This window comes from Diadema antillarum, unplaced genomic scaffold (genome assembly GCF_040938485.1).
Source record: "Diadema antillarum isolate AM-2024a unplaced genomic scaffold, OU_Dant_1.0 seq00000550_RagTag, whole genome shotgun sequence".
NCBI lineage: Eukaryota > Metazoa > Echinodermata > Echinoidea > Diadematoida > Diadematidae > Diadema > Diadema antillarum.
In genome coordinates this window covers 2,801,016-2,828,100 of record NW_027271495.1, presented here as the reverse complement: position 1 = coordinate 2,828,100, position 27,085 = coordinate 2,801,016, and the positions used below count along the sequence as shown (strand labels likewise).

The 27,085-nt window shown below is 38.2% G+C and overlaps 1 protein-coding gene across 1 annotated transcript; it reads left to right on the top strand.

The window, feature by feature from the left end:
- Positions 1 to 707: 707 nt before the first annotated feature.
- Positions 708 to 26,120, top strand: LOC139734854 (thimet oligopeptidase-like). Its single transcript, XM_071645639.1, has 17 exons — positions 708 to 863; positions 5,614 to 5,753; positions 7,537 to 7,655; positions 8,102 to 8,233; positions 8,917 to 8,954; positions 9,465 to 9,577; positions 10,313 to 10,367; positions 13,596 to 13,760; positions 14,301 to 14,462; positions 16,461 to 16,532; positions 17,073 to 17,177; positions 17,967 to 18,074; positions 19,303 to 19,376; positions 22,077 to 22,308; positions 23,690 to 23,821; positions 24,377 to 24,493; positions 25,306 to 26,120. The coding sequence occupies exons 1-17, from the start codon at positions 708 to 710 to the stop codon at positions 25,387 to 25,389; spliced, it is 2,004 nt and encodes a 667-aa protein (XP_071501740.1). The 3' UTR covers positions 25,390 to 26,120.
- Positions 26,121 to 27,085: the final 965 nt, after the last annotated feature.

Genomic DNA, 27,085 nt, shown 5'->3' with positions numbered 1-27,085 from the left:
TAAACCTCCAAAATGACGCTATTATTATGCGAGTTTCACCTTTTGTGATGATACGGCGATGGTGACGGAAGAATTATTGTACTATAGACTGAGAGATGATAATATTATATCTATTGCTGCTACCTGAGATAGGCCTAATAACGATAATAGTAGTGAATAATAAAACAAATAAAGAATACAAATGTATACATGTAGGTCTAGCTAATGTCAAGAAATGATCTTTGTTGATAATGAGGGCGAATACTCCGCACACGAGTGTAATAACACAGAGATATAGAGGAAGACACCGGTATCTACGAGAGAGAGAGAGCTAGGTGTGAAACTGTAGCTGAGAAATTGACCCTGCATAGAATAAATGAGCAACTTTGAATAGTCTTCGGTCCTATTCGAGGAAGTTGGGGTGGCAGTGTAAAAGGTCCAGATATAAAGTCATGTAGTGCTCCTGAAACGTTTCTCTTTTGTCATTATTATCCTTTTTTTGTTGTTGTTGTTGCTGGTTTATCATTTTTTTTCAACTGTCTATAGGCCCTATATGATATTAATGTTGTGTGTTTCATTTTGAATGGGATATGCGCGCAATAACTCGTAACCAGGGACTCGGATGGAGTCTTCTCTCATCACCTCCCTGTCGTAATGCGTAACAAACAAGTGTCTATTAAAAAGGCTACATACAGTGTATGTACATTGTAGTTTTATTTTCTAGAAACATGGCGAAGCACTTGTCAGCAAACCGTCTCCGCTGGGACCTCACCCCTGAGGACATCAAGACTCAGGCCGAAGAGCTTAAAAAGAGCTCTTTAGCTGTCTACGATGCTGTTGGAAGTGTTCCTAAAGACCAACTGACTTTTAACAACATAATTAAGGTGAATATCTTGTGAATTTGAGTGTCACTGCCGACTCCGTTACTGTGCCATATCATGTGTATGTGTCAGTGCAAATTCTTGCCGCGGCTTCGCATGTGGCGTAGGATGAGAAAGGCTGGCGTAACTTGCTGTACACGTGCAGCGACGACATGGCTGTGTAAAGGCAGCATAGGCCATAGCGTTGGTAACGCCAGAAAGGGAAGGCCCCGGAGCGGAGTTGCCCGAGCTGCGCTGGTTGCATTGCCATTGGACTGCGTTTGGTAAGGACAAAGTCAGGCAACGCTTGATCTTGCTTGTTTATGTAGTGCACAACCAGCAGCTTATTTAGAAAGAAAGAAAAATAATCAAAAGTACATGTAAGCCCCTAATGCCTTCCCTGCTACTAGTGCTAGACTATATCAATTGATGTTAAAATTTTGTGATTTAATCCCATAAATGAAAGATTATGGACCACAACACGGTCATAACTCCATCAGGCATCATAAGAATCATAGATGAGGAACTTCGTCTTCGATTTCATCCCATTATTGGCACTGGAAGATATAAGCTTAATAAAGTTTCAGTGTCGACCCAGTTATCAGTGACAATGTTAGTTTATTTTCCATCAGGTAAGATTCTGTGTTAATTTCGAGTAAATCTATTAAACTTTGAAGTGGGCACCTGACCGAAACCCAGGATTGCCTTGAAGTGAATCTCCAACTTTGTTTTCTCTTGTTTGTGTGTGTATTTTAGCCATTTTAGGAGGAGGAGTAAAGCAGAGTGAGATTGAGTTTTGCCCGGTGATTCCAATCATGAGAATGTCACTGACTTGCTGTCAGTCAAGTTGTAATTTATTCCTTTTTTTAATGCAGTTTTTACCATTATTAATGTTGAATTTTGTGCAGAGCCCGAGGTTCACAAAAATTCACAAAAAACAACAATGATAAATATATAAAGTGTCAGAAGCAGAAGGACTTCCTTTATATCCCTTCCCCACTAATTTTGTCATACCCTCGCTGATGCCACTTTGCATTTCCCTACCCTTTGTTAAAGGAAATCAAAGCCCAATTGAAATTTGAAAAAGTAGACTGAGTGAAAGCAGCGATATTTTAACACATCAGTGAATGTGTGAAGAAAATCAAACAATAGATTCAAAAGTTATGAATTTCTAAAATTTTGGTGCTGTCATTGCTGGATAGGAAGACTGCTACAGTTCATGATACTAATTGATAGTATTTTCTTTCTAGTGTTGTCCATAATGATGACATGAAGTGTAGTAGTCTCCTTAAATCCAGCAAGGACAGTAGCAAAACATTTGGAATTCGTAACTTTTGGATTGATTGTCCAATTTCCCTGAACTGTCACTCTACTTATAATTACTGACACTTGACACTAAATCTAAATTTTGGCTTTGATTTCCTTTAATGTTAGCTCATGCACTGATGTGGGGACAGATTCAAGGAAGTCTTGCCCAAAAAACAGCAGATGAATTTATCCTCTGTGTCAACAAATTTTGTTGTGACCTTTATAACTGTGCATAGCGCCATTCTATTTCTGCACCAGTACTGCAGTAGGCAAGTTGTAACACCATGATGCAGTTTGCAGAAGTCTGAGCAAATCCAGGCAAATGCTAGCATCAGAATGCATGAGTGCTTATCCTAAATCCTGTGTTGGCCATATACGATCGGTATAGATCTCTGTCTTTTCTTAGCCTTAGAAATAGAGAAAACCATACCAAATGAAGGGTTGAAGGAGAATTCTTTCAAAGATCAGTGCACATTTTTAACTGCCGGAAAAAAAAGAAATATCATGATTCATGTAATGGCAAGTTGTTTAGTCGATGGTTCTTTTACAATTTGTAGTTGCAAAGTATACATTACACTGATATGTCCATATAAAGAACATGCTTTCAGCGCACCAAGGTACCAAACTCACTTTCTTCCAATTGACTGTGCTTGTAATTGCTCAAAATGTTTTGATGGTTAATGTTCAAAGTCCAGGTTTTTCAGAATGTTGCAAAGGAACAGATGAAAAGTAAAACAAATCCTGCAGCACCTACACCAAGGTCAAGAGACAGAAATTGTGGGTTGACCAAACTTAGTAGATAATCTATTTCTTTGTTTATGAAAGAAGAGAATTGATTGAAACCAAAAACCATGTTAGAGGTTAATTTTACAAAAACATTAAACTGAGATGATGGCATGGAGGGCCCCCCCCCAAAAAAAAAAAAAAGAAGAAGAGGAAGAAGAAGAAGAAGAAGAAGAAAACAAAAGTGCTTGTGAAGAAAACTGGATGCAGTAATCTTAGGGGGCATAAGAAAAGATATTTTTAACCCGTTCCATGCTGAATTATGAAATCCATATAGACTCAATACACAGACCACCAGATTCCCTTAGAAAACGGGTTTAAAAGTGATGTTACAGTCACATCAGAACTCTCAAAAATAAGTTGCTATATATGAAGTGCTCTAAATGTGTGATAATAGATTACAAGTGTAATTGTGAACACAATTTTTAATGCATATTGTTGGTCTGTGGATATTTTTGTGTTCATGTAGGTCTCTCCAATTTGTTGAAGTATTTTGATGCCAGGTTAAGTTTACTACAATGTATATAGAATAACTTCAATAATAACAGTTGGCAAACAATAATTTTCTTATCCTTGTTATGAATTTGTTGTCAGATTTTATTGATGTCCATAAAATAAGTGAAGGAAAATAAAATATATCATATTCCAATATTTAGAAGCTATACAGGGTACTGTATGAGCTGAAATTTTCGCGTACAGATCTTTTCGTGGATTGCTACTTGGAGGACAATTTTGCATACAGTTGTTAATTTCGCGGTTGCGAGGGTCTAACGGAACTTATTATTCGCGCGTTGTTATTTTCGCGGTTCAAAGGCGATTCGCAAAATTCGCGAAAATAAAACCATTGAGAAAATTTCAGCTCGTACAGTATTCAGTGCTCATTGCCAAAAAGCAGAAGTGCTTATAAATGTATGATAAATGTGGCCAGTGGTGTAATGTGTAGTTAAGTCCACTGTCAGTTACACTATAGACGGTGTAGAATGCATTTCTCAGCAATATTATATTGCTGAGAAATGCATTCTACACCGTCTATAGTGTACATGACAGTGGACTTAACTACACATGACACCACTGGCCACATTTATCTATTCTACACATTTACTATATAGTAAATGTATAGAATAGAGTTATTGGAAGGATGTACTGCCATTAAGAGTGACTCTGCATTTTACTGTATAGATTTTATGAAATCAATAAAATTGTAATCATGGCCATTCCTAACCATCAGGGTTTGGCAACCCTGACTTCATTAAAGCCACACACGCGCATATGAATGAATGCCCGTGGCCAGCAGCAAACAAACAATACGTTGCCATGGTGACACAGCTGCGGGCAGACCCGCTCCCTACTCCCATTATACCAATGAAGTGTGCATGTAGGCCACTCACCAGGTTTGCATGCATTCTGCTGTGCTTCAGTGGACATAAGCCATGTTTACATGGTACTCTTTGGACAAGCACCCTTTTTCGACCTCTTAAATTTGACAATGTATTTTCTGAGTATAGATGAATAGCAACCACCAGCCCCCCCCCCCCCCCACCCCCCATTGTAGCATAGAGCTGCCATGCTCAAGAGGTTTCCCTCTCAGAGGCTTGTAGAATACCAGCTCAGTATGAATGCTTTTTTTGAGTGAAAACATCCTGTGCAGCCCTATCTCCTTGTTATTTCCATTGCTGGAAAAAACTCTTTATTACCCACCTAGAACTTTGATAAATTGGGTACATTTTGTGTCGAGATTGATGAGGGAAACACTGACTGAGATTGGATTCCATGAGGGAAAAGTGATTGTCAGCTGCCACAAAATCAATCACAAAATATTAATTGAAAGTCCATTCCCCTCCAAAATAATTATCAAGTTTATTAACTCTGAAAAAAAGTGACAATGCTAGTATGGTCTCTTTAGAATAAAGCAAGAATAGGTAACATGAATAAGTATCTCCACACAATTGTGGTCACATGTAATTATGTAGATCTCATATTTTGCCAGATAGTCTGTTTATGTCAGATGAAATTGAGCATAAATGTTCACTGTAATTTTACAAAATATTTCTTCACTCCCAATCAAATGAGTCAAGTGGGATAGATTAGAGTCAACTAAAACCTGTAAAGTTCTGCTTTTTAGTATGGTGTGAACAGTTTTGATACATAGACAACAATAGTGGTACAAATTGTGCATACATTTGTACTAAATACACAGGGCTGCACAATAACCCCATTTTTTCCCCTCCTGGTCCAACCTGTCTGTCGGACCAGAATGTACTCAGTTTTTCATTTTTTACTGACTGTACAGTCCTGAAAAAGTTACTAGTCTGACAATGATATTTACTGGTCACCGACCATCAGACCAGTGCCAGTGTTCAGCGTTGTATATTCAAACGTACATTGCACATTATGGAGCTGAGCTGGAATGCATTCTCATCCATTTACGGCAGTGTGAAAAAATTGTTCCAAGAAATGGCAAAACTTATAAATGTATGCCTTGGGCAAAGTACAGCTGTAGACAAAATGTAACTATCTGGGCTCATTATTTGTCAGAAATCTCTTGCTAGAAAAAGAAATGATGTGCAATACAAGTTGTATCTGACTATTGCATTGATCACGCCCCCCCCCCCCCCCCCACACACACACACACACCACACCTCCTCTCTCTGGGTCCTTACCCCCATCTCATCCCTCCCCACAGGCTCTGGCTGATAATGACTGTGAGTATGGGGTTAAGCGTAATATGCTGGACTTCCCCCAGCATGTCTCCCCCAGTAAGGAGGTCAGGGAGGCCAGCACTGAGGCAGACAAGAAGCTCTCTGACTTTGATGTGGAAATGAGGTAAGAAGCCTTTTTCTCTCAGGTGATCTGTACTGCCAATATGTTTGGCGTATAAAGTTTTATATCCTTTTATGAATACCTTGATACTGCCAGTATGTAATTATGTTGATTACTGTATACGCCGAATATTTCACGAGGTTTTTATTTTCGCGAGTCAGGTGCTATTCGCGAAATTAAAGACACGCGAAAAATATTGACACTGATCCTGATGTGAATGTGATGTATGTGTGTACACTTCTGTTTAGACACGACTCCATGATGGCGAATTTAACCACTCGCAAAATCATCGGGAAGTCACTCTTCGCGAAAATTAAGACTCGCGAAATATATGGCGTATACAGTACTGTGTTTACTGTGAAATGTGCTGTATTGAGCAAATTCTATGCCAGTGTAGGATGACACAAATGCTGAAAGCATTGGTATGAAGGATAAAGTGTAAGAATGTTTTCACATTGGTTTGATATATTTGATTGAAATTGCATTACACTGTACTGTGGTCTCTTTTTTAAACTGTTTTTCTTAACCCTAAAAAGACTGGGCTATTTTGGTAGCTCGAAAGACTGGGGGGGGGCCTCAAGGGCCCCCCCTTGAGATCTCGGCCGTGGATCGCGCGATCGCCGCGGAACTTTGCACAACGGTAATGTGCGATGTAATCTACAAGATCGTGTTTATAAATTTTCCAAAATAGTCTTCTTTCATTTTATTTTGATTAATTATGATAATTTATGCGAGAAATCAGAATCTTTCATCTAAATCAGTAAATAAAGCTCCAAAAGTGCTCATTTTTGGTATAATTATTCTTTGTGGCATTCTTAGCAAATGTACTTGAAAAAAAATTCGGTATCAAAATTAATTTCTTATTTATTTTATTGTTTCATGAATTTCTTATGTATTTCTTTGTTTTTTAGACCTTTTGTTTTTGTTGTTTTTTGTAGCAAAATTTGTCACAGACACTTTTTGAAGCTTAATACTCCTAAAACAAACTAATTTTAGCCATTGAGAGTAAAAATAAGCATATTTATATGAACCATGTGAAAAAACTCAATTTGCATTCACTTTGTACACAAAATCACATTTTTTAGCCATTTTTGGCCTCACGTGCATATGTACAAAAAGTCATGTAACTTCAGAACCGTACCCCCAGGCGTCACAAATTTGGTGTCAAAAATGTGTGGGAAACTCAAGAGAAAAAAGTCATGGAGCATCGCGGCGAGAGCATTGCGTGTTGCAGATTAATCGTGCGAAATGTCGAGGGGGGGCCTCCAAGGCCCCCCCCCCCCCCCCCCCAGTGCAGTTAGGGTTAAGAATGTCCAATCTCCACAAATAATTGAATTTTCACTTCAAAGCTGATTTTCTCAGAACCGTGTTTGCCTGATGGCATGCTTTCATATATTTTTGTTGTCAGCTTTTGGTAAGAAATAGAGCAATGAATTAAAAAAATCCTAGGTATTGGAGAATGATACTATACCTAAATCGAAAAAATCAACGTTCACAATTTCATCAGGATTTTATCTGGGTATATTGAATGTAAAATAAGAAGAAGAAGGAGGAGGAGGAGAAAAAATATATGTTATAAAACTTGTTGAATACTCCTCAATGGAATCAAGTGTGTACAGATACAAGGTACATTGTAGCTAGTTTCAGCAATGGTTTCGGGATTGTGGTTGGTCACATGTCTAACGAGCCCCTAAGACTTTATAACTGCTCCATGATAGAGTCAAGTGTGCATTTAGTTGCCAGTGACAATACATTTTGTACTTTTTCCCCTTCCACGCTCATACAGCATGAGGCAGGATGTCTTTGACAATCTGGTAGCCTTCCAGGAGAAGGCTGATGCCAGTTCACTGAAGCCTGAGGCCAAGAGGTACCTGGAGAAGAGGATCAAGTACGGTCGCAGGAATGGTAAGGGAACATTGATCACCCTCTCCTAGGGGTATAGAAGGAACAGTATACATTGTAGGGGACATTAATCACTAAATTCTGGGGGTAAAGCAGGAAGGGTAAGGGGACATTGATCACTTTATCCTGGGGGTATAGGAGGAATGATAACGGGACATTGATCACCCTATCCGGAGGGTATAGCAGGAACGGTAAGGCTACATTGATCACTCCATCCTGGGGGTACAGCAGGAACGATAAGGGGACTTTGGTCACCCCATCCTTGGGGTAAGAAAAATAATGAAAACATGAAAGGCCTCATTCTCTTCTTCTTTTTTTCTTACTGAGGATTCACAGAATAGGGCATGTGGAACAAACAATTATTTTCATCTCAGTTTGATGTGAATTTCTGTAGCTCACTCTCATTCCTCCACATTTACTGTCAATGTTTTCTTTTTGTCCCCCATCAGGTCTCCATCTGCCCAAGGATGTCCAGGATAAGGTGAAGGCCCTGAAGAAGCGAGCCAGCGACATCAGCATCGACTTCAACAAGAACGTCAACGATGAGAACACCATCTTAGAGTTCAGCGAAGCCGAGCTTGGTAAGTAGAGGAGCACTGGCACACAAACGTCCATGGAGCCAGGAAAATATTTTTTGTGGTTGTTTCAGCTGCCATGATGTTTCCATTGTTTTCTTCTCAGAGATGGCCATTCTAGGAAATTGCCAGGCTGTGAGAGGAGTGGGATGCAGGGGACAGAAGTTGTCGTCTACGTCATCAGCAATAGAATGATGGAAGACAACAGTGAACTCCTTCTCTCACTTATTTCAGTTGCCATATTTGAGCAGGGATTTGCAGCTTCTTGTATTATTATTATTATTATTATTATTATTATTATTATTATTATTATTATTATTATTATTATTATCATTATTATTATTATCATTATAAGTATGATGTTGTTGTTGTTGTTCTCTTTGACAGAGTAAGGTGATTGACTGCTACAGTGATTGTTTTGGTATCAAGGTTATTTTGATTTGATTTTTTTTTTGGGGGGGGGGGGGCGGGAGGTCTTTTTCTTGGGCACATATCTACAATGTATGCTTCTAAATGTCCTCCATTCTCTGCATAATTGGGGTAGACTTCTGTGATATTGTGATGGATGTACAGTGTATGCTGCCATTTAGGGGCATTTGCTGTCTTGCATGTATGTATACTTTCCAGAAATTCATGTCTTACCATTTATCTCATGTACTCTTCTACTTTTCTTTTGTAATGCAAATTAGGTGGTCTTCCTGAGGATTTCATCAAGCGTCTTGAAAAGGTGAGATATTTTTGTCTTTTATGAATGATTAGTCTCGGGAATCACATGACAAACATGAATAAAGAGACAAATCATGTTTCTATTTCTGTTTAGCTCTGATCATGTGCCTCAAGGGCAAAATAAAGCAACAAACAAGTGCATAAACATATATATGGCAAGACTAGAAAATACCCTGTGGAAGCAGAACAAGAGTACTCATTTGTAGATGTTGTGGTAATGTAATCCTGGGAGGTTTTACACTACAGTGTAATGTGTAGTGATCACACACTTATGTCGCTCAACGGTATGCAATTACCTCACATTGTTAACTCATATACGGCATGCAGCTATGTATTTAGAGACTGACAACAGACATACCAGAAAACGCATATCTAATCTATATGTTATTTTCTCAAATCAGGAATGAAAATGTGTGCATGAGAGATTTGCCTTCCTATTCTGTGGTAGCATAAGTTGACCCATAACCCTTTTTGTCATTGCACACTTGAATTCACCTCATTGTTTCCACAGACCTCAGAAGGGAAATGCAAGGTGACCTTGAAGTACCCAGACTACTTTCCTGTCATGAGGAAGGCTCATAATCCAGAGACTCGTCGCACGATGGAAGTAGCCTTCAACTCTAGGTCAGTGGCAAATGTCTTATTTATAATCATAATTGATTTTTTACCGTAGGGTAAGCTTGAGAATATTGTCCTTTTTATTCCGTCAGTTTTTGTCATTTAAAGTAAAAATGGAGGATGAATGTGTCAGGTTAATTTACCCGTTTTGTTTTTTCTTTAGTGGAGAATGACTTTACAGCAAATAAGTTGGTGATATAGTAGTAATATCTTCCAGATTTCCAGTCATGATTTTACATCACTTAAGATTTAGTGTTTGATCACTTAATGTCTTTCAGAAGTGCTGTGCAGTTTTTCTCTTCGATTGGGGAACAATTAATTTCAAGTTTCATTTTATATTCTGGTTATTGAAATCAGTATGTCAGTTTGTTGGCTCACCATGGTACAAAAAGATATACTTGCTCTCATTGTCTTCTCATTGTCAATCTTTTTACTTATACACAATGTTCTTTTATATTTTTTTCTTCTTCTTTTGAAAACTTTTCTGATCTGAAGTCATGCACAGTGTATGAAAAGCATAAATCATGTGACAGCATGCTAAGAGGCCAAAGGTCACCATGTTTTGTGAGTTGTCAATGTTTAGAAATGTTTTTGTCCGTGCACCTGTTATTGTTATTAAACCCACTTTTGCCTCAACTTGTGCCGATCACAAAAACTTTTGTTAAAATGCATCTCTTCAAATGAAGTAAATAAGAATAAATTTGAATTTAAAATATCATTTCTCACAATTTGTCACTGCAGGTGTAAAGTGGAAAACACAAAAATCCTGGAGGAGTTAGTTGAGATCAGGGCAAAGGTGAGGCTACATGTACATGAGATATTCCTGTTTGCTATGTCTTTCCTTACCACTTGCTTGGCTTTTGTGTAAAACCATGCAATGTAAATTTCCCTTTCTTTTTCATAATATATTTATCCTTCCCCATCAGTGATCATCACTCTGCCAGTAATTGTACCCTTTGGTACATTTGTGGCTCTTTGCCCTCTGTTCTAATTGATGTCATTTTGCATCACAATGTGCAATGTGGATGCAAATGTATCATGATGTGTACTGTTATGTTGTGGACTTCACTCTGAAATATGAGCTGAAGGGACTCTCTAATATATTTGTTATTTACAAAGGCATTACCTGACATTACATGGCATTACATATTCACTGTTTATCAGGCTAGAATATATGTTAAAAACAATAGTACAGTAACATATGAAAGTATTTTCTGTCATTAGGCTGCATGAAACTCATTAGATGTCTTTTGTCATGCCAATTTCTTGAAGAATTTTATATAATATTCACTTTCCATTTTTAGAATTGCTCATAACATAAGCATGAATTTTCAAGTATCAATGCAGAATGATTCTGTTGCAGTCTGTAGATGCATCTTCAACAAATATGTTCTTCCGTCGTCAGATCTACTATAACAATACACAACGACAGTAATGAAATGTATATATGTTGTACAATCAACCACGGTTGACCATGGTATAAGATTAAACTTATTCATATGAATACATATGGGCACATAGCCTTCATTATATAAATTCGGATAATAATAATATGATACTAGAAAAAGAATAGTCATGTTATCATGAAAAATACTGATATATATTTTAAACAGGGACCAGAATTAAAAAAAAAATAAACAAATTTGTAAACGAATACAAATAAAAGTGGAACTTACGATGTACATCCTCTAAAGCAGATGGGTTTGCACATGTGTGTTGTCAGTGTGAGGATTGTGACTGGGAATGTTGGGGGTGGGATTGTTTTGTGGTGGGGCTCATTCCCATTTAATCTGCTACAAACTACAATTATTCAGCCACTTAAAAATCTATCTACATAAAGATCTGTCAGATTTTTGTGTTATGATGGTGACAGGAAGGAGGAGCCAGCGGACGTAGCATTCGTTCACTTTAATGCCTTTTATGTTGGTACCAACCTTTTGACCTTTTGGCAGGTCTTCGTCTGGGTTTTGGAAATTGAAATAATGGAAGGCACCCAATCTGCAACAAAAAGCAAAAATAATTTTAAAAAAATAAAGCGAAAATAAAAGATAGCAAAAACAGCAACATGGCATAGATTAACATGCACTCCACCAGAATAGCAATATGACATAGACATGCATGGTGGTGTTTAACGAAAGCAGTAAAACTGCAGTATGGCATAAATTCTCATCAGCAGCGAAATGCTAATTACAATAAAATAATTGAAAATATACAAGACAACAAAATTGAATTACTTGTATGGCATATAACCAAGCAAACTGATAACCTTGGTGTAGGCATTGGGAAAAGTGTAGAGTTGACTCGTGTAGTTTTTGATGTGATGGGTGGCCTGAGGAAGATGCTTCCGTAGTGTTTCACAATCGCTGATTAGGCTAAGATGTTTGTGGTTGATAGAAGAGACTTTGGCCATGGCCATAAATGTCATATGTGACCCTGCACCTCAAAACAAACAAAAAGTCGCCGGACATGAATTTTTAGTTAAGACCATATTCTGAAAGAACAGACTTTAAGCTTTAAAATGATGTATAACTCAAATCAAACGGACTCTCCTAACCTATCTAAATATTGGAAAGAAAGCACAAACTCAGGAAAAGTGTGAATTGAGAAAAGAGGCTCTGAAGTACAGTGTCTATTCAAGCGCTTAATCTTTACCAAACCGTGCTGGCTGTGCGATGAATGGGACAAAAAAACAGGAAGTAAACCACCAGAGTAACAACAATGAAGGGATTATCAGATTAAACTGAAATTAAATATGCCTCATTAACACATTCAGTCCATAATTAATACCAACTTTCAAAGCAGTAGCACTATCCTTTCAAAAGTTATTAGAGTTGAAAGTGAAGAGTGTGGACAAGGTTTTTCAGAAATGAAAAAGGGATTCTAAAGACCCACCTAATCACACTATTCTACCAAAAATGTTCGAGATAAACTGCTAAAAAACACACTCTCCTGCCCGTGTTATGATACCAAATTTTAGCATAATGTAAAAGAAGACCCGCTCTTTCAGAAAATATGAAAAAGTCAAGTTCGGCTAGGTTGACCCATTTCACTTATTTTCAGTCCTCGCGCATAATCAGTGTGTGCGACTTTATGTTCGTTTTGAGGTGCACGGTCACATATGATGTGTTGCGTTTCTTATAGGAGAGAAGATCTTTCCGAGGGATTTGTGATGCTCAAGCAATTTGTTGATGGACCATTGTTGATTTGAAGTTTCTCTCCTTGAGGTGCATTTTCAGGTGTTCAAGATGATGGGAGGTCTCATCTGGATCTGCGCAAATGCGGCAGATGTGTGTGGCTTGGCTGTAGGGGATACTGTTGAATACATGTTTCGGATGACAGGATGAGGGGAGTAGATAAGCATGTGTATTAGTGGGTTTAATGTGGAGTTCTGTGTGTTGAGTGTCCTTTTCAATGTAGAGGGTGACACCCAGGAAATTGAAGCTTGTATCAGATTCAAATGTGTATTTTATTGCTTGGTGTTTTTGGTTGGTGCTGCTCTGGAATTTTGAGAGGCTACGCGGAGAACCAACCCAGATGAACGGAATATCATCTATGTATCACCATCATGATTTTTTGAGCATGGGCATGTTAATCATTTCAAGGATTTCCTGTTTCTTCTCAGCTATGAACAGATTGGTGTAGGAAGGGGTTCTGGAGTACCCATGGCTGTACTGTACCTTGGATTTGCAGGTAGTTGGTTCCCTGGAGTTGGAAGTTGTTCAGTGTTAAGACAAGTTCCTGAAAGCATTCCAGTTGGTGTGTTGGTGGTTAAGGCTTCTCTTGATGCGAGAGGGCATTTTGAAGTGTTTCTAAGCCTTCAGCATGGGGGATATTTGTATACAGGGAAGAAACATCCGCTGTGACTGAGATTGCATGTGGGGAGAATGGGGCAGACTCAGCATGGAGTTCTTCTTTATGCTGTAAGAAATGAGTTGTGTCTCAGAGATATCACAGGATTTCATCAATATGTCAGTATGTCTCATTGTCTTTCACTCTGTTTCTCTCTTTATATTCTCCCACCCAGCTGGCCAAGCTGCTTGGTTACTCCACCCATGCTGAGTACATCCTAGAACTACGCATGGCGAAGACGCCCACGACTGTGTCGAGTTTCCTCAGCGGTCTGGCTGAGAAGCTGAGGGCCTTGCAGCAGGATGAGCTGCAAGGCTTCCTCAAGTACAAGGAGGAGGATGTGAGTTGTCATGACAACCAAACCCCCAAAATGAGCCTAAATTCCTGCACCTGAAGATTAAAAGCAGTTGTATGTTCCCCTGAGGAAAACTGGTCAATATGATTACAAGAGAAGTCAAAACAAATGCCCCTTTTTATATTTGATGAACTAGGTATACTTGTCATGTAGACTTTAATTTTTGTGCTTGATGAGGACAGCTTGTAGGGAGGATGCTTACTCAGAAATTGAACTAACTCCTCTATGTAGAGTTCAAATGTTTGAGAAGAGAGATGGTAGGGTGTGAGGAAAGATATTTCAGCAAAATTACATCTGTGTTTTGTATATTCTGTGAATTGCTGCATCATTACCCTTCATCACTCTGAAATTACAGCTGTAGATTTCTTTGTTGCCACGACAGAAGCTGCAGTGCAGCAGAAAGAGTGATGTAGCTGATATCATGGAATGAATGTCAGTGGACATTTCATTTTGCTCATGACCTTTGATCCTTTTAATGATTCTTTAATTGATTGGTATTAATCTCTTCCATGTGACCCCACACAGTGTAAGAAGTATGGCTATCCGTATGACAGCAAGATCAACCTGTGGGACATGCGCTACTTCATGAACATGGCCGAGGAGAAACGTTACTCCGTTGACCACAACAAGCTCAAGGAGTACTTCCCACTGGAGAAGGTCATCCAGGGTTCACTGGACATCTATCAGGTCAGTTGGTCAGAAATAGGACATTAAATTAGTAGTGACCAGTATCCCTTTTAGGGACATCTGTCAGGTCAGTTGGCCTGGAATTGGACATCAAATTAGTAGTGACCATTGACCCTTTGTGGGACATCTATCAGGTCAGTTGGTCAGGAATAGGACATCAAATTAGTCGTGACCATTGACCCTTTGTGGGACATCTATCAGGTCAGTTTATCAGGAATAGGACATCAAATTAGTAGTGACCATTGACCCTTTGTGGGACATCTATCAGGTCAGTTGGTCAGGAATAGGACATCAAATTAGTAGTGACCATTGATCCTTTGTTGGACATCTGTCGGGTCAGTTTGTCAGGAATAGGACATCAAATTAGTAGTGACCACTGACCCTTTTTGGGACATCTATCAGGTCAGTTAGTCAGGAATAGGACATCAAATTAGTAGTGACCATTGATCCTTTGTGGGACATCTGTCAGGTCAGTTGGTCAGGAATAGGACATCAAATTAGTAGTGACCATTGACCCTTTGTGGGACATCTATCAGGTCAGTTGGTCAGGAATAGGACATCAAGTTAGTGACCATTGACCCTTTGTGGGACATCTATCAGGTCAGTTTGTCAGGAATAGGACATCAAATTACTAGTAGTGGTGACCATTGACCCTCTGTGGGACATCTGTCAGGTCAGTTTGTCAGGAATAGGACATCAAATTAGTAGTGACCATTGACCCTTTGTGGGACATCTATCAGATCAGTTGGTCAGGAATAGGACGTCAAATTAGCAGTGACCATTGATCCTTTGTGGGACATCTGTCAGGTCACTTGGTCAGGAATAGGACATCAAATTAGTAGTGACCATTGACCCTTTGTGGGTCATCTATCAGGTCAGTTGGTCAGGAATAGGACATCAAATTAGTAGTGACCATTGACTCTTTGTGGGACATCTATCAGGTCAGTTGGTCAGGAATAGGACATCAAATGAGTAGTGACCATTGACTCTTTGTGGGACATCTATCAGGTCAGTTGGTCAGGAATAGGTCATTTGGTCAGGAATAGGACATCAAATTGATAGTGACCAGTAACCAGAAAGCCCCATAGCCTTGTGCACACTGTCCAAATTCCCCAGCACAGAAAGGGTTCACTCTTTGTGTGCCACGTTCGCAAGCCTGACTCAGTCGACGGCATGCCAACTTCGCATATTCTGCTCAAACGCACAAGCCCGCCCAAACTGATCGATAAATTGCCAAATGCTATAGTACAATGAAAGCGTTTCTTGCGATTCCGTTCCCCTCGCACTAAGCTTACATTTTATGGGGTGAATGACTAGCAAGTGGTGTTCCCTACTGGATTCTATGTTTAAATTCTAAGTTTTTGTCACTGTTTTGTGTGCAAAAGTCATGCCTTTACAATAATGTAGCCATTAGTCATTTGAATAGAAAACATTAAGATTTGTCATGCAGTTTACATCACAGCGAGGCTTGGCAATTTCTGTACAACATTGCTCACTACATGTTCAGCTTAACAAAACTATGTAAAAGTTACATAGATTTGAAAAACAGAATGTTTTCCCAAAGCATGACGATGTTGCTGTCTCAGAATAATGTGGCACACAGGGGGTGTACACCATGGCACATAAATAGCTAAATGGATTAAAGTGGAAGTACTATACAAAATATTAATTGTTGTTTATTTTCTGCCATTACTTGATTCTACTCAGTTAAAATCAAAAGAGTGATATCTCAGAGTGATTCTGCTCTTTAGCATATGTATACAGTATATACAGCTATTTTCTACTTTGTCCAATTTCATGACTGTACAAAAATTGCGTACGGAGTATTATGTGCTATGTAGAGTGACAAATGACTCTCCAAGGGATTCCTCTCACAGGCCTATTTGTCTACATATGACTGCTGTCATACTCAGTGACGTATGATTTATTACAATTTTTTGTTTAAATATATCTCCATAGATCTGCTTCTGTTTTAACATGTTGTCTTTCTGAATCCAGAATCTTCTTGGACTGAAGTTTGAAGAGGTTCCAAAGGACCAGGCTCCAGTGTGGAATGATGATGTTCAGATGGTAAGAGGAAGGGTTCATTTTTATCTGACATGCATTATTGCCTTTTCTGCCTAAGAAGCTGCAGAGCTGTGTGTATGTATGGCACTACTGTAAGTGTACTCTTGCTGTCTTACAATGCATGGAGGTTTGATCCAATAGCACAAAATGGACAGTGGGTATTTTATTACTGATTTAACTACACATTTGTTGATACTTCCATACATTATTTTTTTCAGTCAGTGTGCATTCCTGCAGACAAAACAAAACAAAACAGAACAAAACCAGCACAGCATGTTGTCCTAGTACTCAGAACTGTACATAGATTATGTTGTTGCAGAACTACTACAATGTGCACCATTCTGGGTAGCAGATGCAAATTTACCCCACTGTTAACACTGCTAACTACCTTCACATCTCACCATCTTATCATACACTTGTACATTGATCTTCCAGTACCAACTTTCAAATGTGTGACAACTACCTCATAAATATAAGCACCGTGCACTGCACATAGTCCTTTCTTTGATGAGTGATTCATATTTCTGTCTTGGGTTGTTACAGTTCAGTGTGACAGACACAGAAACCAACCAGTTCCTGGGCTTCTTCTACTTGGACCTGTTCCCAAGAGAAGGGAAATTCAGCCATGCTGCCTGCTTTGGGCTGCAGGTATGTCTTCTTCCTCAAGTCAACTTTTCAGTCTTAAGTTGCTGTTAACTTTGAAAAGAGTGTGGGGAAAAGACATGAACAAGAGATAATTTGACATGAGAACCATTCAGCTGATATACAAGGGTGCTATGACTTGGAGCTTGTCCCATAAAATCACATAACCTCCCCCCCCCCCCCCCAAAAAAAAAAAAAAAAAAAAAAAAAGAAGGTTTCAGTTGTATAGGATTTGTTGTATTTACTGAGTGACATAATTGTACTGAATTTGGGCATTTGGTGTGAAATCTTTGCACTGTTTTGCTAGATAATATTGAAATGAAGAACCATGGAAATGGTTGGTAGGCTTATGGTTGAGTAAATGATTATTTGATGAAGAGTGCTATGAATGTTTGAATATACAGAATGTACATTGCAACCTCTTAAGAATGTATTATACGTTTCAAGAGTAAATACATCATATCTAAGGTACACTATGTGCTTGTTTTATGTATATCAATTCTGGAACACACCAGTTCTGATGTATTGAATCTGGATAAATCATTTAACAGATTCTCTCATGTTTCTGTTATGTTATCTGCCCTAATTGATTAATGTCTAACAGACAAGCCTTTAACAACAGGCAAATAAGCATAAAATGTGTTCCCTGAATGAATTGTGCAGTTTAGGTTGTTCCCTCCAAAAAGTGTTTTCTCTTCAAACTGCTTGAGAGAAACCCTCCAAACTGTTTATGGAGAGGCTGCCAAAATCTTTGTCAAGTACTGATATGACTATTACTTTGTCTGTCTCACCCAGCCTGGCTGCATTGCCCCTGATGGAACTCGCCAGCCAGCCATTGCTGCCATGGTTGCGAACTTTACCAAGCCCACTCCAGAATCTCCGTCCCTCTCTACACATGACGAGGCAAGATTCTGTCTTTTTTTTTTTTACAATTCATTCATCCTCTTAAGTGAATTCCTGTTGGATTTCTATTACCAAATTAAAAAGAAGAAAGAGGAGGAAAAGGAGAGGGAGGAAAGCAGAAGGGAGAAGATGAGAAGGATGAGAAGGATGAGTAGGAAGAGGAGTAAGAGGAGAAGGAGAAGGAGGGAAAAGAGGAGCTGGAGAAGGAGGAGGGGAGGAAAAAGGAGCTGGAGAAGGAGGAGGGGGAGGAAAAAGGAGGAAGAGGAGGAGGAGGAGGAGGAGAAGAAGATGGAGGAGGAGGATGAGGAGGAGGAAGAAAAAGAAGAGGAGAAGGAGGAGGAGGAGGAGGAGAAGGAGGGAGAGAAGGAGAAGGAGGAGGAGGAGGAGAAGTAATCAATTTGAATAATTGATTAATTTTAAGATTTCCAGCCAGAGCCAATGGAAGATTTGCAGAGTACTATATTAAGGTCTTATTCATTTCTTCATTTTTATACTAGATAACAACTTAGCTGAAGATTCATGGGTAAAGGAAACTGTGGCATTTGTTGTTAAAGCTTCATTGGTAAATTGTACTCTTTGTTTATATACATCTAGAGCTGAAAACGAGACTATGTGTATTTAATACTTTAAAATGCTTTTTCTTTGTCTGGAATACGAAATATGGTCTGAAATGAAAAATGTGTTTATCATTAATTTGATGTAGCATGCATAATGCTGTAAAACAAGGAATGTTTGCGTGCATTTTAATTTCGCGAATTTCACGAGCACCCAGATTGGCGAAGTTAAAATGCACATGAAAGTTCTTGTCTATGCTATATGCATTGAACGCCAATGGCAATTCTCGAAAATTTCATGCCACAAAAAAGGCCGTTGGGTCCAATTTGTGAAAATTTCATGCCACAAATATATCATGTTTTACAGTATGATCAATGTCCTAGTTTTGTTACCAAATAATTTTCTGCCTTCTAACTTTCAAAGTGTTTTCACTGTGCATCAGCATGGTTTTAGATCTGCAGTTTGAAACCCTGTATGAAAAGATATTAATTTTTAAGTGTTTTTTTTTTTTTTTTAACATCTACCAAAGTATTGGTGAGAGTATCATTATGATGGTTCTTATAGCATGTCAAACTTTCATTATTGTAAATCATCCAAACACTGATACAAACTTTGCTGACCCAGTGAAATTAGTAATTATGTGATCCCTTGCCCACCTTCCTTCGTGCTGTAGGTAGAGACCTTCTTCCATGAGTTTGGACACGTCATGCATCAAATCTGTGCACAAGCAGAATTCCGAATGTTCAGGTACTTATGGGGCCACGGCCCAGTCCTATTTTAAGCACGCAACTTATAAATATCTCCTTCCCGTCTCTGTTATTGTTATGTGTGCAGGTCGAAACTTTCTTTCATGAGTTTGGTCACGTGATGCATGACATATTGGGGCAGACCGACTTGTGTTACTTCAGGTTAGTTCAGGGGTTCTTTCTTCATTACAGAGGGGACAAAAAGGGAAGATGGTTTAATTTATTTTTTGTCATCATTTACTCTTTGATACCTCTTTGCATGTTTATTGTCCCCGCCGAACGAGTTCGAGCAGGGGACTATGAAATGGGCTCCGTACGTGTGTGTGTGTCCGTGTGTCCGTCTGTCCGTCCGTGCGTCCGTGTGTGATCAAAATGTTCAAAATGCTACTCCTTCACCATTTCTAACCCGATTTTGATTCTGTTTGCTTTATATGATAGCACTACATGGGAGCTTTGAAACTTCTATACAGAATTTCAGTTGTGACCTTTGACCTTTGACCTATATTGTACATTTTGCTTGAAAATTCTACTCCTTCGCCATTTCTAACCCGATTTTGATTCGGTTTGCTTTATATGATGGCACTAGGTGAGGGCTTCAAAACTTCTACACAGAGTTTTGACCTTTGACTTCTTTGACCTTTGACCTTGATTTTTTACCTATATTGTACATTGCCTACAAAATGCTTCTTTTTCGCCATTTGAAACCCGATTTCGATTCCGTTTGCTTTATGTGATGGCACTAGGTGAGGGCTTCAAAACTTCTACACAGAATTTTGACCTTTGACTTCTTTGACCTTTGACCTTGATTTTTGACCTATATTGTACATTTTGCTACAAAATGCTACTCCTTCGCCATTTGTAACCCGATTTCAATTCCGTTTGCTTAAAGTGATGGCACTAGGTGAGGGCTTCAAAATTTGTACACAGAATTTTGACCTTTGACTTCTTTGACCTTTGACCTTGATTTTTGACCTATATTGTACATTGCCTACGAAATGCTACTTTTTCGCCATTTGTAACCCGATTTCGATTCCGTTTGCTTTATGTGATGGCACTAGGTGAGGGCTTCAAAACTTCTACACAGAATTTTGACCTTTGACTACTTTGACCTTTGACCTTGATTTTTGACCTATATTGTACATTTTGCTACAAAATGCTACTCCTTCGCCATTTGTAACCCGATTTCAATTACGTTTGCTTTAAGTGATGGCACTAGGTGAGGGCTTCAAAACTTCTCCACAGAATTTTGACCTTTGACTTCTTTGACCTCTGACCTTGATTTTTGACCTGTATTGTACATTTTGCTACCAAATGCTACTCCTTCGCCATTTCTAACCCTATTTCGATTCCATTTGCTTTATGTGATGGCACTAGGTGAGGGCTTCAGAACTTCTACACAGAATTTTGACCTTTGACTTCTTTGACCTTTGACCTTGATTTTTGACCTATATTGTACATTGGCTACAAAATGCTACTCCTTCGCCATTTCTAACCCGATTTCGATTCTGTTTGCTTTAAGTGATGGCACTAGGTGAGGGCTTCAAAACTTCTACAAAGAATGTTGACCTTTGACTTCTTTGACCTTTGACCTTGATCTTTTTACCTATATTGTACATTTTGCTACTAAATGCTACTTCCGGCGGGGACATATATTACGCACCGCGTAATTTCTACTTTTCCTTGTATAAAGTATGTAGAAATACAGTATGTCCCCAAAAAAATTACAATCCTTTTTTCGCATTGATGATTTCCAGTATGATTAATGCTATTTTAGGGTCTAAGAATTTAATGTCTTACCTATTTTTTGCAGAAATTCCCATTCAGTTTGGTGAAGTTGTCCCATTGTAATTTTTTTTTGGGGGGACATACAGTACATTGGACTCTCACTGTAAAGAACACTGATGTAACAAAATGTCATAGTGACGAAGTAGTTTTATCATTTGTTTTTCAGATCCTATATAACAAAATTTCAAAGAACAAAGTTTTTTTCTGCTAGTCCCAAGGAGTTTGTTATGATGAGAGTTCTCTGTGTGATGGTGGAGAGCGACTTGCAACTGCTTTTTTTTTTTTGCTCCCATTTGTTTTCCATTAGTTTGACTGCTCATAGATTTTGGTTTGTCTTTGTGGAATTACTACAATTATGATATGGAGAATTCAATGCAGCAAATATCAAGTTCAAAAGTGATTTCTGAAGAACAATCGTAGTGCATATTGTCAAGAAATTATTTCATTTTATTTTCATGTCTTATGTTAATGCCACCTGCTATCGTAAATCTGCACATGACATTCTTTATACCACACAGCAGAATTCATTTCATTTTTTTTTCTTTACATACAATATTAAGTAAAATAAGTAATCATGTTTAAGAAAATGGGAAGATGATTCTGAAGATTTAATTATCACAAGTTTAAAAATAGTATCAGTAGTATTGTTAATTCAGTGGAATTCATTTGGTTGTTGCAATATTTACAATTAATAATGGGAATTGCAACTGATTGACAAATTGCCCTACATTGACGTATTTCATGAATTTGAATAATAATGTGAAGTCGTACAAGTTTCTGCTATCTTTTATTTGCCATTTTTATTCATTTCATGAGTAATGAAAAGTCACTTCAAATGAAAATTTTACATCAGTATTTGAATAATTCAACATGCATTGACACTATTGTATTGTTGACTTCTATTGTCAATCCACAGTGGCACCCGTGTGGAGCGAGACTTTGTGGAGGCTCCCTCTCAGATGCTGGAGAACTGGTGCTGGCACGCCGAGCCGCTTGGCCTGTTGTCAGCCCACTACAAGGATGGCTCGCCCCTCCCCGACAACATGGTGGAGAAACTCGTCCAGGCACGCAACGCTAACGCTGGAGTCTTCAACCTGCGACAAATTCTGCTGGGCACCTTTGATCAGACCATCCATACCCAAGATAAGGTAATGCATGTTTGGTTTTCATCTCCCTACATACAATCACACATTTCTACATGAGGGAAATAGCAAGATAGGAACCTGCAGCATGGATGGGAAAATCGATATAGACAACTTGGTTGCTAATTTGATTTTTATCCGTGTGTTGGTTATATGCATGTCTGTTGTGCATATAATACGTATGTATATTTTTTTCTATTTCTTTTGGTCAAATGTCTTATCAAGTTGATTATAAATGGAGTTTTAGATGAATAGATTCATCACCAGCATGTGGTTCCTCCTATTGCTGACCTTGTGAAGGGAAAGATTAAACAAGGTACCTTATAATCATGATATTTTTGCCTTTCTATCTGTGAGACAGTTGAATTCAAAACAGTGTGACAGTAAGTGATGCATGGATAGAAGTATGATAATGAACTGAACTTGGTGGTATATACAAGTTTGCATTAGTTGATAGCCAGAAGTCTGGGAATGGATGGTTATGTTTTCTGTTATCAGCGATGAGTTAATCACTGTAATAAGCATATTTGTAACTTTTTGAAAAAGAAAAAAATACACAGAATTTGTACATTGTTGTGAGTGTGAATGGGTCAGAGTACTACTGGAAAAAGAAATCAAGAGCTAAATGGTGTTTGCTTCATTATGTAGGTACATTGTAAGTGTGCGCATTCATGGTAGTGTTGCTGTAACGCTGGATTTTGATTGTGAATGTATTTCATTTATAAACATCCAAAGATGGCTCACTTTCAAAGACATTTCAAGAAAATGCATGGAAGACCATGACTATTATCAGTTAGGCCAGCTGAAAGGATGAAGCTCACTTTGGCCCAAGCTGGTCTCTGATACTGTAAATACAAAATATTTTGCAAATTTCACTTTCCACTAAACTGGTGCAAAGACAATAACTTGTAAGTTGGTTTTGTTGTTTTTTTGTAATTGTAATTATTTTGTAATTGTAATCTGTTGTAATATTTTTTTTTTCTGGAGGCGCACACAGTTATCAATTATTGTACCATTGTATCACATGTATTTTTCTTTTCTTTTCTTTTCTTTCTTCTTCTTTTGTTACTGTTAACGCTGATTTTGTTAATGTTATTGTGTTTTCTAGTCTATTTGTATGAGTAGCAAAGTGCGCTGAGAAACGTCAGTATGAAGCGCCATATGAATGCAATTATTATTATTATTATTATTATTATTTTAATTGGTGAAAAGAGATACTTTGAGATGCACAAAAAACCTAGTGTTTTCCAGTAGAAAACAAGGGAAATTTACTAAAATTAACCAAATTATGAAAATTAATCATGCAATAGTTTCCACTAGAGTATTCGTGGTTCCATATGTTGAGATAACATGACAAACTTTGCCATCTCAATTTTTTCCCCAACAGGCTGACACACAAACCGTCTATTCCAAACTCTCCAATTCCATCCTGGGTATCCCGGCCTCACCAGGAACCAACATGTGTGCTGCCTTTGCCCATCTGGCTGACGGATACGACGCTCAGTACTATGGATATCTGGTGAGGGAAAAGATTCCACTCCCTGGCTCTGTCTTTCTGTAGCCCGACATGTTGTGATGCTTGCAGTAAATTTATAACAATGAATGTCTTCCATTTGCTAGCTGTATTGATGAAGCTTCTTCATTACACATGGCCATAATCAATGAAATATACATTTCATATACATTACATGTTCATATTGTAGCATGCCTTTCAAGTGTTAGAATAATGCGAGAAAATGTAAATGATCACAATTAGCAGATGATCAAAAGTTTGAAATACAAGGTGGAACGAAGCTTCTTCCTCGAAAAATGTGACTTTCATTTATAGACCAGCAAATCTTATGTAAGTTTGCATCCAGAAGACTAGTCCCAAGTATTCTCGGGCTGGGGTAAATGGGAAATGCCTGTTGAAGGAAAAGCAGTCCATCTTCTGTGCGTTACAGGAATATAGAGGTTCACGGAGGTTTGACAGGCATGTCAGTAAAATGAAACTGCTGTGAGTTCAGCATATTACATGTTCAGTAGAATTTGATGCTGTAATTACAGAGGTGTCTCTGTGTGTTCCGTCTTTCAGTGGAGTGAAGTGTACAGCATGGACATGTTCTGTTCCCGTTTCAAGAAGGAGGGCATCCTGAGTCAAAAGGTCGGCAAGGAGTACCGCAAGTTCATCCTGGAACCTGGTGGCTCCATCGTAAGTTGGCATTTCCTCCTTATAGTCACAGGAGAAGTTTGGGTCTATAAGAACGTCCAGTCATTAAAACATTGTCTGCTGCTTTGTTATGAATGAGTCTCAGAGTAGGAGGTGTATATCCCCAGACCTTGAATCATCTGTGTTAATGGTGAACCAGCCACGAGTAAATGAAACTGCAAATTTAGAGTTGAATTGCCTTGTTGTTAGCAAAAGTATTCAAGTCTTGTGTACATTTTGTTGTTTGTTGTTTATTGTTTTGGATGTAGTAGGGCTATACTGTATCTGAACTAAATGGGGTGGGGCAAGGGGAAGAAATGGCTGCAAGGCCGAGGAAAACTTCATACAAAGTGTACCTTCCTTTATGTGATGATATATATATTATAACAAGTATGCAATGAAACAAATGGAAAGTGGACATTTGCTGTATTTATTGAGTTATAGTGTTTTGTTTGTTGGTTTGTTTACTTTTGCCCTCGTTTGTATGTGTTTGCACTTTTTGTGTCTGTTATATTTCAAGAGATGTGAAATGAATTTGAAATACAGTTTCCAAGCAATGATACAAAAGGATTAAAACAAAAAACTTCATTTCTCTGAGAAAAAAAGGAGGAAGAATTCAACATCATATACACTGTATGGTGTATTAAAGATTGTGTGTTGTCAAAATACGATATTGCTTATTATAAACCTTACATGAAAATATAATTCTGTTCTCAAACAGTGAAATCTCTCTTACACCATAGATCATAAAGTGAATATGGAGTAAATTGCATTCAAACATATTTTGTGTCCATATGTAATTTGATTTACACCAGGATGCCATGGACATGCTGAGGAACTTTTTGGGTCGTGAACCTAGCCAGGAGGCATTCCTCACCAGCAAGGGACTCAAGTTGTAGAACTGGAAAATGTTGCCATGGTAACTGCACAGTGTTCCTGGTCATCTTGAGTGAGTTTGGTGGCTAAACCTAGAAGAGGCAATCAAAATGAAATCCAGAGAAGTGTCTTTGTATTTGAGTGGAAAAGTTTGTTATCTGTCAGAGTGAATTCTATTTTCTTCTTTCTGTTCATACTGTTCTGAAATCATTGGTTCACATTGAGCAGCCTCTAAGGTGTGGCACTACAAACATTATGGTATTTGAACCCTATATCATTTACCCTGGTCATTGTATCATGCCTAGGTGCTGACTGCCATGCTGTGATTTGTACTTAATAACTGTGCTGAAACATTTGATGTGACCAATTATTTCCCACTTTGTGCCTATCACTTTGCAAGTCTAGTTTCTGTTCCTGTATTTATTTCAGTCATCTGCCTGAAAAGTGACTACCTTCACTTACCTACAGAACTTTCTGTACTTTGGAATTGATGTGTAGATTATCTATTATGCAAAAGAAGAGATTACTGTTATGCACTTGTTCCGGACTATATCAAGCCAGGACAGTGCAATTGTATGCACAAGAGAAAATCAGTGAGTGGTATTGCGTCTGTGAAGTGGTTGATTTATGATGAATGTAGTCTAGTCATTTGCAAGGTTAATGCTCAGAAAGATGCTGTATTGATAGATAGAAGTTTGTTTTAGAACTGGAAAAGCCAATGTCACGGCATGATGATTAAAACGTGAAACATTTAAACGGGTATTGACAGAGAAGTCACTTGCAAATATTTACACGTCCAATGTCTTTCATTTATTTCCATTTAATGAATTGCTGTGTAATGATGAAAAGTTTGTTGGACAATAAAGTATATTCGTCCCAACAGCTGTAGATGTGAAACAAACTTTATTGTATGTCCTTGTTCAGCTACAGTAATATTGAGCATTCTTCACCTTTCTGTTTATTTTCATTTCTCTCTGTAGTATGTTGATATTGACTTGATAGTGACAGTTTTTGTCTTCAATGCATTACTAAATAATGATCTCCACTGCCAAATTGATGAAGACCTTGATGCAAATGTCTATAGCAGCGTTTGACACAAGATCCATTAGGTCAAGCCTTCATTGGTCTCTCTTTCAAGTGAGTATAAGAAAATATGTATTCTAAGATTTTCACAGACTTGGTTTTGAGTAGGTACATTTACATGTGTATGTGACTTTCTCAATTCAACATACTTCAGTGGTATGATGTTAAGTCATATGAGGATGTATCTTGTTTAGTTTGAAACATCACAGAGCTTGCTTTGAATATAAACTATGGATGCACATAGCACTTGAAGAGATGTAGTGATATGAATCAAAACTCATTCCCTGAAGAGTGCTAGTAGATCCATAATTTATTAGTGGAAAAAATGAGCACAGAAAATGGGATTCCATTGGGATCCATAAATTCTCTGAAATGTGCACACTGATCTAACAGTACACCATTCATAAGTTACATTGAAATGGCTGAGATAGCTCCCTCACAGCGAAGAAAAGTTGAATCATCAGTGCTCAGCCCTCTCTATATTTAATCTATTGCCACCAAGATCCTGCAATTCTCATGTGGTCATTAACTGTATGGGTGCTATGGTGTAAACACCCTGGGTGCCACATGATTCTGAGACTGCAATGCACAATTGCTGTTGAAAAACATTCTGTTTTCCAAAGCCATGTAGCTTTT

Excerpts from the sequence above, each read along its gene's own strand:
- LOC139734854 (XM_071645639.1), top strand. The coding sequence starts at position 708 with ATGGCGAAGCACTTGTCAGCAAACCGTCTCCGCTGGGACCTCACCCCT. Across the intron at positions 5,754-7,536 it reads GACTTTGATGTGGAAATGAG|CATGAGGCAGGATGTCTTTG; the intron begins GTAAGAAGCCTT and ends ACGCTCATACAG. Across the intron at positions 14,463-16,460 it reads GTTCACTGGACATCTATCAG|AATCTTCTTGGACTGAAGTT; the intron begins GTCAGTTGGTCA and ends TTCTGAATCCAG.